We start from the raw sequence: 14,461 nt of genomic DNA on the forward strand, positions 1-14,461 counted from the left end.
ACGCCGCTCTGAAGAGCCCGCCCATCACAGCCCACCCATCACAGCATGAGGGACGCCGCTCTGGAGGCCCCGCCCACAGCATGAGGGACGCCGCTCTGGAGGCCCCGCCCACCTGTTAACTGTGCAGCTTCGTTAGAGACACTGGTCTCTGGATCGTGAGACACGTGCAGATGCAACACAACTCAATGTGTACGCTTTCTACAATAAAAGAATTACACAACATGTCGTGATCATTTAAACATAAAGACGTGATTCAGATTAATAACTGATTCTTCATATTATTGATGGTCAGATTTTTAATTATGTTCTGTGATTCAAACTTCATCACATCATTTTCTGAAGCTACTTTTCCAATTGTCTGTGAAGTGATTCAAGCGTCGTTCACTCCCGGGTCAAATGGGCTTTTTAAAAATATCTACATGATCTCATATACAACAGTTATTATTTTACAGACAGTGAAATGAAAAATCAACCATCAGGCTTTTCCAAACATGAAAAAAAATCTCTTTTATTTAAAGCTCATTCTGCTTCCTGTTAAAAAATCCACTTTACAAAGATTTTTTCACTGTTGACAAAGTCGGAGAAAAAGAACCAACGCAGGAAAAATCTAACTGTTCAAAAGTTTATCAAAAAGCTGAAAATAGAAGCTGTGAGGTCACGGCTGCAGATCATCACAGTGAGGAAGCATCGGATCTGTAAAGGTCAAAGGTCGCATACCAAGCAGTTTCAGTCTAATACTTTAAATACAAAAGGACTCGTCAGTGTTTGATAAATTATTACGCCTCCCTTCATTTTCCCAGTTTTTGATTCAAACATATTTCTCTGTGACTAAACAAACAGTGAGAACAATGATTGAATCGTTAACAAATCCCTCATTAAATTAAAAAAAATATTTAAAATAACATTAAAATGTACAAAGCAGACAAACAGCACGACAGAGTCTCTGTGAACACGAGAGATCAACACACTTCTGTACATTAGAGTTTCAGTAAAATCTCAGATGGGACAATAAAGTGACGTCTGTGACGTGTCCCCGAGCGGCTGCGTCTCATTGGACGACGCAGAGGTCGGTGCCGGACTCGTCGTCCCGCGGCCCGGCGGCGTCCCTGTGGGTGCGGCCCGGCTCGCCCCCCCAGCCTGCGTCCCGCTCGGCGCCCTGCAGGTTCTGCCTCAGCTCGGCCAGCAGCTGCTTGCCGTCGCTGGCCGGCAGGTTGCCCAGGTAGTACTGAGGCGTCAGCTCCACCAGCCTGCAGGAGGAGAGGCGGGATCTGAGGTTAACAACTGGACTTCTACAGACAGAACAAAACACTCCCGGGCGCCCCCTGGAGGCAGGATGCGATAGCTCAGCACAAGCCGTGGACATGACTCGTCTAAACCCACAAAGCCTCTCGCGGCTCCACTCACATCTGGGGATGGACCTCGGAGGCGATGCGGATGCAGTTGTCCCGCGAGATGGTGAACTCGTGGTAGAGGACCCAGTCGGGGGGGGCGGGGCAGGGCTGGCGACAGCGGTAGGAGGAGAACGGGTGCAGGTGAGCGACGTGGCGGTGAGAGAGCAGGAGGTAGTTTCCTGATCCGTCCACGTCGTGAGCCAGCTGAGCCGGAGGAGAACAACTTCAGATGAGTTCACAAACAGGACGTCCGCTACAAGCTAGCTACAACTGCTAATATCAAAACTTTATAAAAGTTATATCGGAACAAACGCTGAATATTTTATAACTGTGATGAAAACAAGTCACAGTAAAAACGTAGCAAAACGCTTTAAATACTAATGTTAGCATGGGAACATCTACATAGCTTCAATAAACACATTCAAATGTAAAACATAAATAAAGATGGACGACGGGAGGGTTTCCTTAAAGTGAAGCCAAACCGTCTGGATCGCCCCCTGGTGGCTGGCTGCAGAACATGTCAGAAACTCCTCCATGTAAATAGATGGGACATGGACCAAACTAAATAATTAAACAAAACGTTAAATCAAATGAGGAAGAGAGCGTCGTCCATCTTTATTTATTCTGTGATACTTCATCTATAAATATATTTTCCCTTTGACCTTTAATCTTGATGTCATTTTTTATTAATACTCCAGCGGAGGAGGTGTCAGAACTTTAGGATATTCACTTTGAGGAAGAATCCTGAGATGAGCGCCCGCTTGATATTGGTGCAGTTGTCCTGACACCCGAAAGCAGGAGGAGAAACAGGAAGCTCGATCCGCTGCATCACCTCCAGAAGCTCCGCCCTGATCACCGCCGCCCGCCGCAAGGAGGCGGGACTGAGGAAGTTTGTCGTGCACCACGACTCGTCCCGATTATCTGACCAGACAAAGAGCGGAATCACTCAATAACTCATCTGTAGTTTTATGGATTCAAGTCGACACCGTCAACAATCAGGATTTCATCCAAACACTTCAACACTCCTGATTGGCTCGAGCTGATGTTGCTCAAATAAACAAAATCCATATTCGTCCACTTTCTTCATCTAAACTTCACTTGTTCTACAGATTCTACAACATCAGCCGACACGTTTCTACAGCTGCTTCCAGACAAGGACTAAACTGATGTGTTGCTGTTGTGTTCCTGTTGTGTTCCTGTTGTGTTGCTGTTGTGTTGCTGTTGTGTTGCTGACGTGTTCCTGTTGTGTTGCTGTTGTGTTGCTGTTGTGTTGCTGACGTGTTCCTGTTGTGTTGCTGACATGTTGCTGTTGTGTTGCTGACATGTTGCTGGTGTGTTCCTGTGTGTTGCTGACCTGTGCTGTTGTGTTTATGTTGTGTTGCTGTTCTCTGAACATGTCAACCTGCTGCTGCTTCACAAACACTAACTACAGGAAACGTCTGGAGCCTGTTCCTGTTGTGTTGCTGACCTGTGCGGTTGTGTTGCGGTTGTGTTGCTATTGTGTTGCTGACGTGTTTCTGTTGTGTTGCTGACATGTTGCTGTTGTGTTGCTGACATGTTGCTGTTGTGTTGCTGACCTGTGCTGTTGTGTTCCTGTTGTGTTGCTGACATGTTGCTGTTGTGTTGCTGACATGTTGCTGGTGTGTTGCTGGCATGTTGCTGTTGTGTTGCTGTTTAGTTGCTGTTGTGTTCCTGTTGTGTTGCTGACGTGTTCCTGTTGTGTTGCTGACGTGTTCCTGTGTGCTTGCAGCTGGTGTGTTGCTGACATGTTGCTGTTGTGTTACTGACCTGTGCTGTTGTGTTGCTGACATGTTGCTGTTGTGTTGCTGTTTAGTTGCTGTTGTGTTCCTGTTGTGTTGCTGACGTGTTGCTGTTGTGTTGCTGACATGTTGCTGTTGTGTTCCTGTTGTGTTGCTGACATGTTGCTGTTGTGTTGCTGACGTGTTCCTATTGTGTTGCTGACATGTTCCTGTTGTGTTGCTGACCTGTGCGGTTGTGTTGCTATTGTGTAGCTGACATGTTGCTGTTGTGTTGCTGTTGTGTTGCTGACGTGTTTCTGTTGTGTTGCTGACATGTTGCTGTTGTGTTGCTGACGTGTTTCTGTTGTGTTGCTGACATGTTGCTGTTGTGTTGCTGACGTGTTCCTGTTGTGTTGCTGACATGTTGCTGTTGTGTTGCTGACGTGTTTCTGTTGTGTTGCTGACATGTTGCTGTTGTGTTGCTGACGTGTTTCTGTTGTGTTGCTGACATGTTGCTGTTGTGTTGCTGACATGTTCCTGTTGTGTTGCTGACCTGTGCGGTTGTGTTGCTATTGTGTAGCTGACATGTTGCTGTTGTGTTGCTGTTGTGTTGCTGACGTGTTTCTGTTGTGTTGCTGACATGTTGCTGTTGTGTTGCTGACGTGTTCCTGTTGTGTTGCTGACATGTTGCTGTTGTGTTGCTGACGTGTGTTCTTGCAGCTGGTGTGTGTGTGTGTGTGTGTGTGTGGTGCTGGACCTACGCTCAGTGAAGGTTGTGTAGATGTTGATGAGCGTCATGTGATCTCCCTCCGTGTGCATCAGAGATCTCCAGTGTGCGACGGCTGCTTCCTCTCGGCTGGATTCAACCGCCATGAAACACGACGGCGCTGAAGACGAGAGGCGGATCAGAACACGAGCGACAACAGCTGGAAACTTTCACACTTTGTGTAAAGTGTGTTTTTGTGTGAAGCGTGTGTAGTGACCTGTGAGCATGGCGGCGATCGTGAGCAGCTCGTCCACGCAGTCGTACTCGCAGGCGGCGATCAGAGCCTTGGCCAGCGACGGCTCCAGCGGCAGCTCCGACATGATGATGCCGACCTCCGACAGGTTCCCGTCATCGTCCAGCGCCGCCAGGTAGTCCAGGTCCTCCAGGGCCTGCATGAGCGCCTCCGGGGCTGAGAGGCAGGGGGCAGGGGTCAAGGGTCAAGGGTCAGGGAACTGGTTCTTATTATAAAGATGGACGACATGCTGAAGTGAAGCCAAAGCCCCGTGTCTGCCCCCTAGTGGCTGTCTGCGGTCTTCTCAAAAAGGTTTCTGTCATTTTAGGTCTTTCTTATCACTACAGGATGTCATGGTCACATGGTCACATGGTCACGTGGTCACGTGGTCACATGGTCACGTGGTCACATGGTCACGTGGTCACGTGGTCACATGGTCACGTGGTCAGAAGGTCACATGGTCACATGGTCAGAAGGTCACATGGTCACATGGTCACATGGTCACGTGGTCACGTGGTCACATGGTCACATGGTCACATGGTCACGTGGTCACATGGTCACATGGTCACGTGGTCACATGGTCACATGGTCACGTGGTCACATGGTCACGTGGTCACATGGTCACGTGGTCACATGGTCACGTGGTCACATGGTCACGTGGTCAGAAGGTCACATGGTCACATGGTCAGAAGGTCACGTGGTCACGTGGTCACGTGGTCACGTGGTCACGTGGTCACGTGGTCACGTGGTCACGTGGTCACGTGGTCACGTGGTCACGTGGTCACGTGGTCACGTGGTCACGTGGTCACGTGGTCACGTGGTCACGTGGTCACGTGGTCACGTGGTCACGTGGTCACGTGGTCACGTGGTCACGTGGTCACGTGGTCACGTGGTCACGTGGTCACGTGGTCACGTGGTCACGTGGTCACGTGGTCACGTGGTCACGTGGTCACGTGGTCACGTGGTCACGTGGTCACGTGGTCACATGGTCACATGGTCACGTGGTCACATGGTCACGTGGTCACATGGTCACCACTCTCATCAACACACATTAAAGTTCTTCATGGGGTTTTCAAAGGTTTATTATTCATCCTATAAATCAGGCCGGAGGAGAGAGGCAGCAATCTTAATATCCCATAAAGTATCATTTGAACATCTGTCAAAGGAAACAGACAAAGAAGGGAGATATATGTATATGATATGTAACATTTATGCCCCCCCCCTGGAAGTGATGGGGCACCGGGAGTTGTCACAGGTGCAGATTGGAACATCCGTCTTAACCCGAGATTAGATTCATCAGAAAACATAACGACTCCTCTGCTGCACAGAAGAGTGAACGCTCTAATGACAGAGTTCTACTAGATCTATGGAGAGACTTTGACCCGTCTGCTGTGATTACACTTTCTACTCATGATACATATTCAAGGATGGACTATTTTTTTGTGTTGAAGAGAGATCGCCATAGAATGTATAGCTGTGATATTGGAAGTATAGATGTATCTGATCATGCACCCCTGTCTTGCACGGTACTTAACTAAACATTGTGGAGGATAAATACAAGTTCTCTAAACATCCCACAATTTAAGAGCCAAATGAGAAAGGCAATAAAAACATATCTTGAAGAAAATGATAAAAGGGGGAGAATGATATCTTACTGTGCCCATGAAAAGAAACAAAAACAATTAAGACTAATAAACCTTAGTAAAGAATTAAAAGATCTTGAGACTCAGCATAAGAAAGAACAAAAAACGAATGTGCTGATAAAAATAAAGAAAGTAAGAAATGAAATAAACAGCTGCTCCCTTATGTTTAACATCTTCACTCCTTCAGAACCTCTGATCCCTTGAAGCTGGTACCTGGTCGGTCCAGGAACTTGCACTGTCCCATGTCTGCGATGTCCAGTCTCTTGAGCAGGAGCACCAGGTGGCTGAGGTTCTCCTCCACCACGCCCGGGCAGCGCGCCTCCTCCATCGCCTCCTCGTACACAGAGCGAGCGTAGAGGCGGAGACACAACCCTGAAGAGCAGGAGACACACAGTAGGGGGGGGAATTGGCAAAAATGTGACGATTCAATAGTATTGTGATTCTGCGATATATTGCGATTCATGTCCCCCATATTATTCAAAGGCATTACAAAAAATTAGAAAAATAAGACTCACTTCAAATGTCACATTTAATTCTGTGAACAACATTGTCTTCTACACATTAACTGAAGTGCAAAAACTTTGTCCTTGAACATTCAGGACACAGGACCTTTGTAATTATTTTCTGAATAGGAGACCTCTCACATGAACACTGAGCTCAATCATATAAATAAGAGGAACCTAGAGCTTCAATCAAATTGAGACCTGCAAGGTCATGACCCCAAAATGTTAAATTCATTTGGGAATATTAGTATTTGTTCAGAAAAAGCAGTTGGTCAACATGCTCAGATGTTAAAGTTCCTCTGGAACGTTACTATATCTCCTGCAGTGGAGAACATCCTTTCCTCAGACACACTAGATATCTTTTAAACTCTGAAACTCTCCTCGTTTTTTTTTTTTTAAATATTGCGATACTTTGTGCTACAGTATCGATATAATCGCGGGCGCAAAATATCGCGATACTGAACAGAATCGATTTTTTCCCCCACCACTAACACACAGTAAACAAATTACTTTAAATAATTAATTTAATCCATGAAATCAATATTTTATTACCAATTATTAACCATATCTGAAGGGTCAAACAAATCTACGTTTCCTAAAATGAACATTTAACAGAGTGAAATTCAAAGCTCCAGTGTAATTCATGATTCTCCCTCCAGGTGTCGCTAAAGTCAAACATTTCCAAATCTGACGTGAAGCATTAAAATCAGTTGTGGTGGATCTCAGGGTTTAGGGTTGGGGTTGTGTACCGCTGGTGACCTTTGACCTACCTGGAAGGAGACTGTTGACCCTCTGAGCTCTCATGTCCGCCTGGTGTCTGCTGATCGTCCTCAGGACCTGAGAGTTGGCTCTGATCTGTGGGTTGTAAACCTGAGGGAGACAACGACAACATGAAACTGTCTTTTCCTTTTCACTTGAGTCTCATCAGCGTCTCAGACTCTTTATACTTCAGGATGTTCTGTATTTAGCTGGTTTGAAACCCACAGTTTTGAGTTGCAGACCCGTGTCGATGACGTAGCGGACGCTCGGCAGAGAGAAGGACGCCTCGGACAAAGTGTCGGTGACGATGACCTTCCTCTTGACCCCAGGACCTCCGGGCGCCGAGCCGCCCTCCCCCCCCTCGGAGCCGCCGGACCCTCTGAGCGAAGAGGACTCGGGGTCGGACTCGTAGACCCTCTGGTTCAGTCCAGCCAGTCCGGCGTGGAGAGGGAGGATCCTGAGGGACCCGAGCTGAGGACTCAGAGCAACGCACTCCTTCTCCAGCAGGGCGGCGCACTCCTCAATCTCCTGCACGAACAAAAGAAGAAGGAAAGAGAGCGTTAACCATAAATAAAGATGGACGACATGACGGCTCCCAAAAGTGAAGCCGAATCCCCCTGATCGCCCCCTGGTGGCGGGCTGAGGTACAGCTCATAACCCCTCCTCCTCCATGTTAGCAGACGGGACCAAACTAAATACATCAAAGTAGGCGTAAAATAAATGTTTCTCAAAACATTTGTAGTTTTATGAACATCTTCTTATTGGGGGGGGGGGGGGCGTCCTCAGGTTTCTGTCCAGAGAACAAGTTTCTATTTCTAAAGAAAACTGGTCGAACCAAACTTCTCTCAGTCGGAGTTTCACACCTTTGTTGTGTTTGAGTGAAACTAGGACACGAGACACCAGAGACTTCACACACACACACACACACACACACACACACACACACACACACACACACACACACACACACACACACACACACACACACACACACACACACACACACACACACACACACACACACACACACACACACACACACACACACACACACACACACACACACACACACACACACACACACACACTCCCTTCGTCAACACCTCCTTCACAGGTTTAACAACTCACACTTTATGGAGAATGAACATATGAATCCTTGAGTTATTGTTTGTAAACAATACTTTGGATGTGATTCATATCTCTTGGAGTGGTGGGGGGAAAATCGATTCTGTTCAGTATCGCGATTTTTTTTTTTAATACTTAATTTACAATTATATATGTAACAGCCCCTGGCTGGCAAAGCATGATGAGGAGAGTTTCAGAGTTTAACAGATACCTCGTGTGTATGAGGAAAGGATGTTCTCCACTGCAGGAGATATAGTAACGGCCCGGAGGAACTTTAACATCTGAGCATGTCGACCAACTCCTTTTTCTGAACAAAAATGCCAATATTCCCAAATGAATTTAACATTTTGGGTCATGACCTTGCAGCCAACTGGACTGGACTCTAGTAGAACACATTTGTTTATTTTTCTCAATTTGATTGAAGCTCTAGGTTACTCTTATTTATATGATTATTCTCAGGTTTAAGTTACTCTATTATGTCTGCTTGATGTTACTGTATTTAAATAATTGTGAGTTATGTGCTGGGAGCTCAGCGTTCATGTGAGAGGTCTCCTATTCAGAAGATAATTACAAAGGTCCTGTGTCCTGAATGTTCAAGGACAAAGTTTTTGCACTTCAGTTAATGTGTAGAAGACAATGTTGTTCACAGAATTAAATGTGACATTTGAAGTGAGTTGAGCAGTCTTGTTTTCCTCATTTGTTGTAATGCCTTTGAATAATATGGGGACATGAATCACAATATATCGCAGAATCACAATACTATTGAATCGTCACATTTTTGCCAATTCCCCCCCCTACTCTCTGGTACCTGAGCGCTCGCCAGAAACACCATCACGTCTCCGTCCTCTCCTCTCCTGTGGAGATCCAACACCATGTGACAGGCGGCGGCGAGCGGCTCCTTCCCAGAGGGCAGCTCTCTGTACAGCGTCTCCACGCTCTGCACCTCCTGCTCCGCCTCCTTCTCCTGCTCCTCCTGCTCCTCCTCCTCGCCACCGGCCTCCTCCCGGCCTCCGGTCACACTCTCCAGAGAGAGGTGAGGCACGGCGTCCCCCAGGAAGCCGGCGAGGCGCGGCGCCAGCAGGGGGTGAGAGAGCAGAACCACCCTGAAGTTGTCGGGCCTCTGGCGGCAGACGTCCACCAGGAGGCCGAGCAGCACGTCGGTGGACACGGTGCGCTCCTGCAGCTCGTCCAGCACCACCACGCCGTACTGGTGCAGCAGCGGGTCGGACATCATCTCCTCCAGCAGCAGCGTGTCGCTCACAAACCTGCAGACGCACAACCAGACCCATGGATTCATTAGATTCATAAACCATTAGAACTGATGGATTCATTAGATTCATGCTCTCTTGCTCACTTGCTCTCTTGTTCACTTGCTCTCTTGTTCACTTGCTCATTTGTTCACTTGCTCTCTTGCTCTCTTGTTCACTTGCTCTCTTGTTCACTTGCTCATTTGTTCACTTGCTCTCTTGCTCACTTGTTCACTTGCTCACTTGCTCTCTTGTTCACTTGTTCACTTGCTCACTTGTTCACTTGCTCTCTTGTTCACTTGCTCACTTGTTCACTTGCTCTCTTGTTCACTTGCTCATTTGTTCACTTGCTCTCTTGCTCACTTGTTCACTTGCTCACTTGCTCTCTTGTTCACTTGTTCACTTGCTCACTTGTTCACTTGCTCTCTTGTTCACTTGCTCACTTGCTCTCTTGTTCACTTGCTCTCTTGTTCACTTGCTCACTTGCTCTCTTGTTCACTTGTTCACTTGCTCACTTGCTCTCTTGTTCACTTGTTCACTTGCTCCCTTGCTCTCTTGTTCACTTGTTCACTTGCTCACTTGCTCTCTTGCTCACTTGCTCTCTTGTTCACTTGCTCTCTTGCTCACTTGTTCACTTGTTCACTTGCTCTCTTGTTCACTTGCTCTCTTGTTCACTTGCTCTCTTGTTCTCTTGTTCACTTGCTCACTTGTTCACTTGCTCTCTTGTTCACTTGCTCACTTGCTCTCTTGTTCACTTGCTCTCTTGTTCACTTGCTCTCTTGCTCACTTGTTCACTTGTTCACTTGCTCTCTTGTTCACTTGCTCTCTTGTTCACTTGCTCTCTTGTTCTCTTGTTCACTTGTTCACTTGCTCACTTGTTCACTTGCTCTCTTGTTCACTTGCTCACTTGCTCTCTTGTTCACTTGCTCTCTTGTTCACTTGCTCACTTGCTCTCTTGTTCACTTGTTCACTTGCTCACTTGCTCTCTTTTTCACTTGCTCACTTGCTCACTTGCTCTCTTGTTCACTTGCTCTCTTGTTCACTTGTTCACTTGCTCTCTTGTTCACTTGCTCACTTGTTCACTTGCTCACTTGCTCTCTTGTTCACTTGCTCACTTGTTCACTTGCTCTCTTGTTCACTTGTTCACTTGCTCCCTTGCTCTCTTGTTCACTTGTTCACTTGCTCACTTGCTCTCTTGCTCACTTGCTCTCTTGTTCACTTGCTCTCTTGCTCACTTGTTCACTTGTTCACTTGCTCTCTTGTTCACTTGCTCTCTTGTTCACTTGCTCTCTTGTTCACTTGCTCACTTGTTCACTTGCTCTCTTGTTCACTTGCTCACTTGCTCTCTTGTTCACTTGCTCTCTTGTTCACTTGCTCTCTTGCTCACTTGTTCACTTGTTCACTTGCTCTCTTGTTCACTTGCTCTCTTGTTCACTTGCTCTCTTGTTCTCTTGTTCACTTGTTCACTTGCTCACTTGTTCACTTGCTCTCTTGTTCACTTGCTCACTTGCTCTCTTGTTCACTTGCTCTCTTGTTCACTTGCTCTCTTGTTCACTTGTTCACTTGCTCTCTTGTTCACTTGTTCACTTGCTCACTTGCTCTCTTTTTCACTTGCTCACTTGCTCACTTGCTCTCTTGTTCACTTGCTCTCTTGTTCACTTGTTCACTTGCTCTCTTGTTCACTTGCTCACTTGTTCACTTGCTCACTTGCTCTCTTGTTCACTTGCTCACTTGTTCACTTGCTCTCTTGTTCACTTGTTCACTTGCTCACTTGTTCTCTTGTTCACTTGCTCTCTTGTTCACTTGCTCTCTTGTTCACTTGTTCACTTGCTCTCTTGTTCACTTGCTCACTTGTTCACTTGCTCTCTTGCTCTCTTGTTCACTTGCTCACTTGTTCACTTGCTCACTTGCTCTCTTGTTCACTTGCTCACTTGCTCACTTGTTCACTTGTTCACTTGCTCTCTTGTTCACTTGTTCACTTGCTCTCTGGTTCACTTGCTCTCTTGTTCACTTGCTCACTTGTTCACTTGCTCTCTTGTTCACTTGTTCACTTGCTCACTTGTTCACTTGTTCACTTGCTCACTTGTTCACTTGTTCACTTGCTCTCTTGTTCACTTGCTCTCTTGTTCACTTGCTCTCTTGTTCACTTGTTCACTTGCTCACTTGCTCTCTTGTTCACTTGCTCTTTTGTTCACTTGCTCTCTTGTTCACTTGTTCACTTGCTCACTGGTTCACTGGTTCACTTGCTCACTTGTTCACTTGCTCACTTGTTCACTTGTTCACTTGCTCACTGGTTCACTTGTTCTCTTGCTCACTTGTTCACTTGCTCACTTGTTCACTTGTTCTCTTGCTCTCTTGTTCACTTGCTCTTTTGTTCACTTGCTCTCTTGTTCACTTGTTCACTTGTTCACTTGTTCACTTGCTCACTGGTTCACTTGTTCTCTTGCTCACTTGTTCTCTTGTTCACTTGCTCCCTTGCTCTCTTGTTCACTTGCTCTCTTGTTCACTTGTTCACTTGCTCTCTTGTTCACTTGCTCTCTTGCTCACTTGTTCACTTGTTCACTTGCTCTCTGAGTCATGTGACACCTCTAACAGGCGTTTCTTGTTCTAACCATGAAACTCAACCCGGCGCCTCGGGCTCATCCAACCACACGAACGCACGGAGTGATTTGTTGGCTCCGCCCCCAGCTGCTCCAGCCGGCGCCATGTGGTCACGTGACCTGGAGAACGGACACCTGAACAGAGCAGTCACCTGAGCAGGGTGTCGGGTGTGCAGCTGTCGTCATGGGACACCCTGTAGCCCACCTCCAGACCCAGGCTGAGGTCCATCTCATCCGCCACCCGCAGGGCGAGGCTCACCGCCGCCGCGGCGTGCGGCTGCGAGCAGCACACCAGGCCCTGGCAGAACTCGTAGGACAGCGCGTACTCCACACACCACTGAGGAACCTGCAGGGGGAGGAGCATCACTGAGGACGTTAGTGACCTCACAGAACGTCTCACTGTTCAATCAACACATGACCCTGTGTGATGAGGACCCGGGACCCGGGACCCCCTGCTGGTGAACACATGAACCTGTCTGATGAGGACCCTGGACCCGGGACCCTGGACCCGGGACCCTGGACCCTGGACCCGGGACCCCCTGCTGGTTACCTGCGTGCTCTTGCCACTGCCACTGGGGGCGCTGAGCAGCACCATGCTGTGACTCTCCAGACGCTCCAGCAGGCTCCGCCTCAGACGCCACGCAGGAAGCTGCTGCCTCCGCTCCAGCAGCGAGTAGTACCGGGAGGAGAAGGGCAGGCTGTCGTACGGGTTGACCTCCAGGTCCCCGAGACCGCCGTCCTCTCCGTCCCCTCCGTCCACCTCCTCGTCCAGCTCCCCCGAGAGGAAGGAGGACACGGAGAGGGAGTCCAGGGCCGGGGGGGAGGGGCTGGAGGGCTTCACTGGGGGCGCCATCGCCATCGTCAGGAGAGAGGGAGGGAAGGGCGAGAGACGACCTGCAGAGAGGAGGGGCGTCACATCCAGCAGGAAGTCGAGAAAACCCTGAAAGGTTCATTTCTTAATAAACATCATAATGAGGCCACTTCCTGTCTGTGGAGGCTCCGCCCACACGCCACATGACAGCATAACACATTAATTAATAATAATTAACATTAATAACACTAACTATCAACATGAAGACGAGCAGAATGTGTCTCTCTGGAGCATCTCACCCGGGTGGAGACTAACTGAGGACGGACAAAAGAAGCAAACCTGTTTATTCCTCTGATGATGTTTAACAATTTGTCTTCAGATCAAAATCCTTCGTCTTTATGTCTCTGATATTTAAACAGCTGACAGTCACATGACATGACACAACACACACACACGAAAACAACACACACAGACAGAAAGGGTGGACACACACACACACACACACACACACACATGGTGGACACACACACACACACACACACACACACACACTGTGGACACACACACACAGACAGACATAGTGGACACACACACACTGTGGACACATACACACAAACACACTGTGGACACACACACACACACACACTGTGGACACACACACACACACACACACTGTGGACACACACACACAGACAGACATGGTGGACACACACACACACAGACAGACATGGTGGACACACACACACACACACACACAGACAGACATGGTGGACACACACACACACACACACACACACAGACATGGTGGACACACACACACACACACACACACACACACACACACACACACACACACACACACACACACACACACACACACACACACACACACACACACACACACACACACACACACACACACACACACACACACACACACACACACACACACACACACACACACACACACACACACACACACACACACACACACACACCTCAGCCTGGAGACATGTCCGCAGGTGAACAATCGAACCCGGAACTCTCTCTCCTCCCTCGGCCTTGTTGCTGCTGTCGTGTCCGCTGGCTCCTCCGGTCCCGCCCTCACACACCGGAAGCCCCGGGTCGTCCTCCCGGTCTGTCCCGGTCTGTCCTCCCGGTCTGTCCCGGTCTGTCCTCCCGGTCTGTCCCGGTCTGTCCTCCCGGTCTGTCCTCCCGGTTCCGTCCTGGCTACTGACGGACAACAGACGCAGCTTCGGCCGCCATGTTGGATGCCCAGCTGTCAAAGCTCGTGTTACATTCAGGGACCGTCAGAATAAACAGGGACATCCCAGCGCTGACCCCTGGTGGCTGACCGCAGTATTGACTATAAACCTCTATGTTTAATATACAACATTAACACGGGGGGGTCACTTTATTTCCTTCACACTACAAAACACAGTTAATTTACATTAAAATCTCTATAATAAAGTTATTATATATATATTTAAAGCCAGTTCCTGGATCTGTGTCTCACTGAGGACGCGTCCTCCACCGGCCTCCTGCACTGTTCGTCCTGTTGATGAAGACGTTGATGTGTTTTTAATCTAAATCAACGATATGAAACTTTTCTACCTTAAAGCAGCAGCTTTAACAGTCTGGTGTT

The 14,461-nt window shown here is 48.1% G+C and overlaps 1 protein-coding gene across 1 annotated transcript; it reads right to left on the reverse strand.

The window, feature by feature from the left end:
- Positions 1-492: 492 nt before the first annotated feature.
- Positions 493-14,090, reverse strand: dqx1 (DEAQ box RNA-dependent ATPase 1). The gene is made up of 12 exons (XM_061075671.1): positions 13,815-14,090; positions 12,556-12,899; positions 12,158-12,351; positions 8,967-9,423; positions 7,259-7,561; positions 7,045-7,144; positions 5,985-6,143; positions 4,114-4,305; positions 3,892-4,017; positions 2,122-2,312; positions 1,405-1,595; positions 493-1,247 (listed from the first exon to the last, which is right to left on the reverse strand). Exons 2-12 carry the CDS (start codon positions 12,862-12,864, stop codon positions 1,049-1,051), a joined length of 2,421 nt encoding a protein of 806 aa, XP_060931654.1. The 5' UTR covers positions 12,865-12,899; positions 13,815-14,090; the 3' UTR covers positions 493-1,048.
- Positions 14,091-14,461: the final 371 nt, after the last annotated feature.

The sequence above is a fragment of the Limanda limanda genome, chromosome 1 (assembly GCF_963576545.1).
Source record: "Limanda limanda chromosome 1, fLimLim1.1, whole genome shotgun sequence".
Lineage (NCBI taxonomy): Eukaryota > Metazoa > Chordata > Actinopteri > Pleuronectiformes > Pleuronectidae > Limanda > Limanda limanda.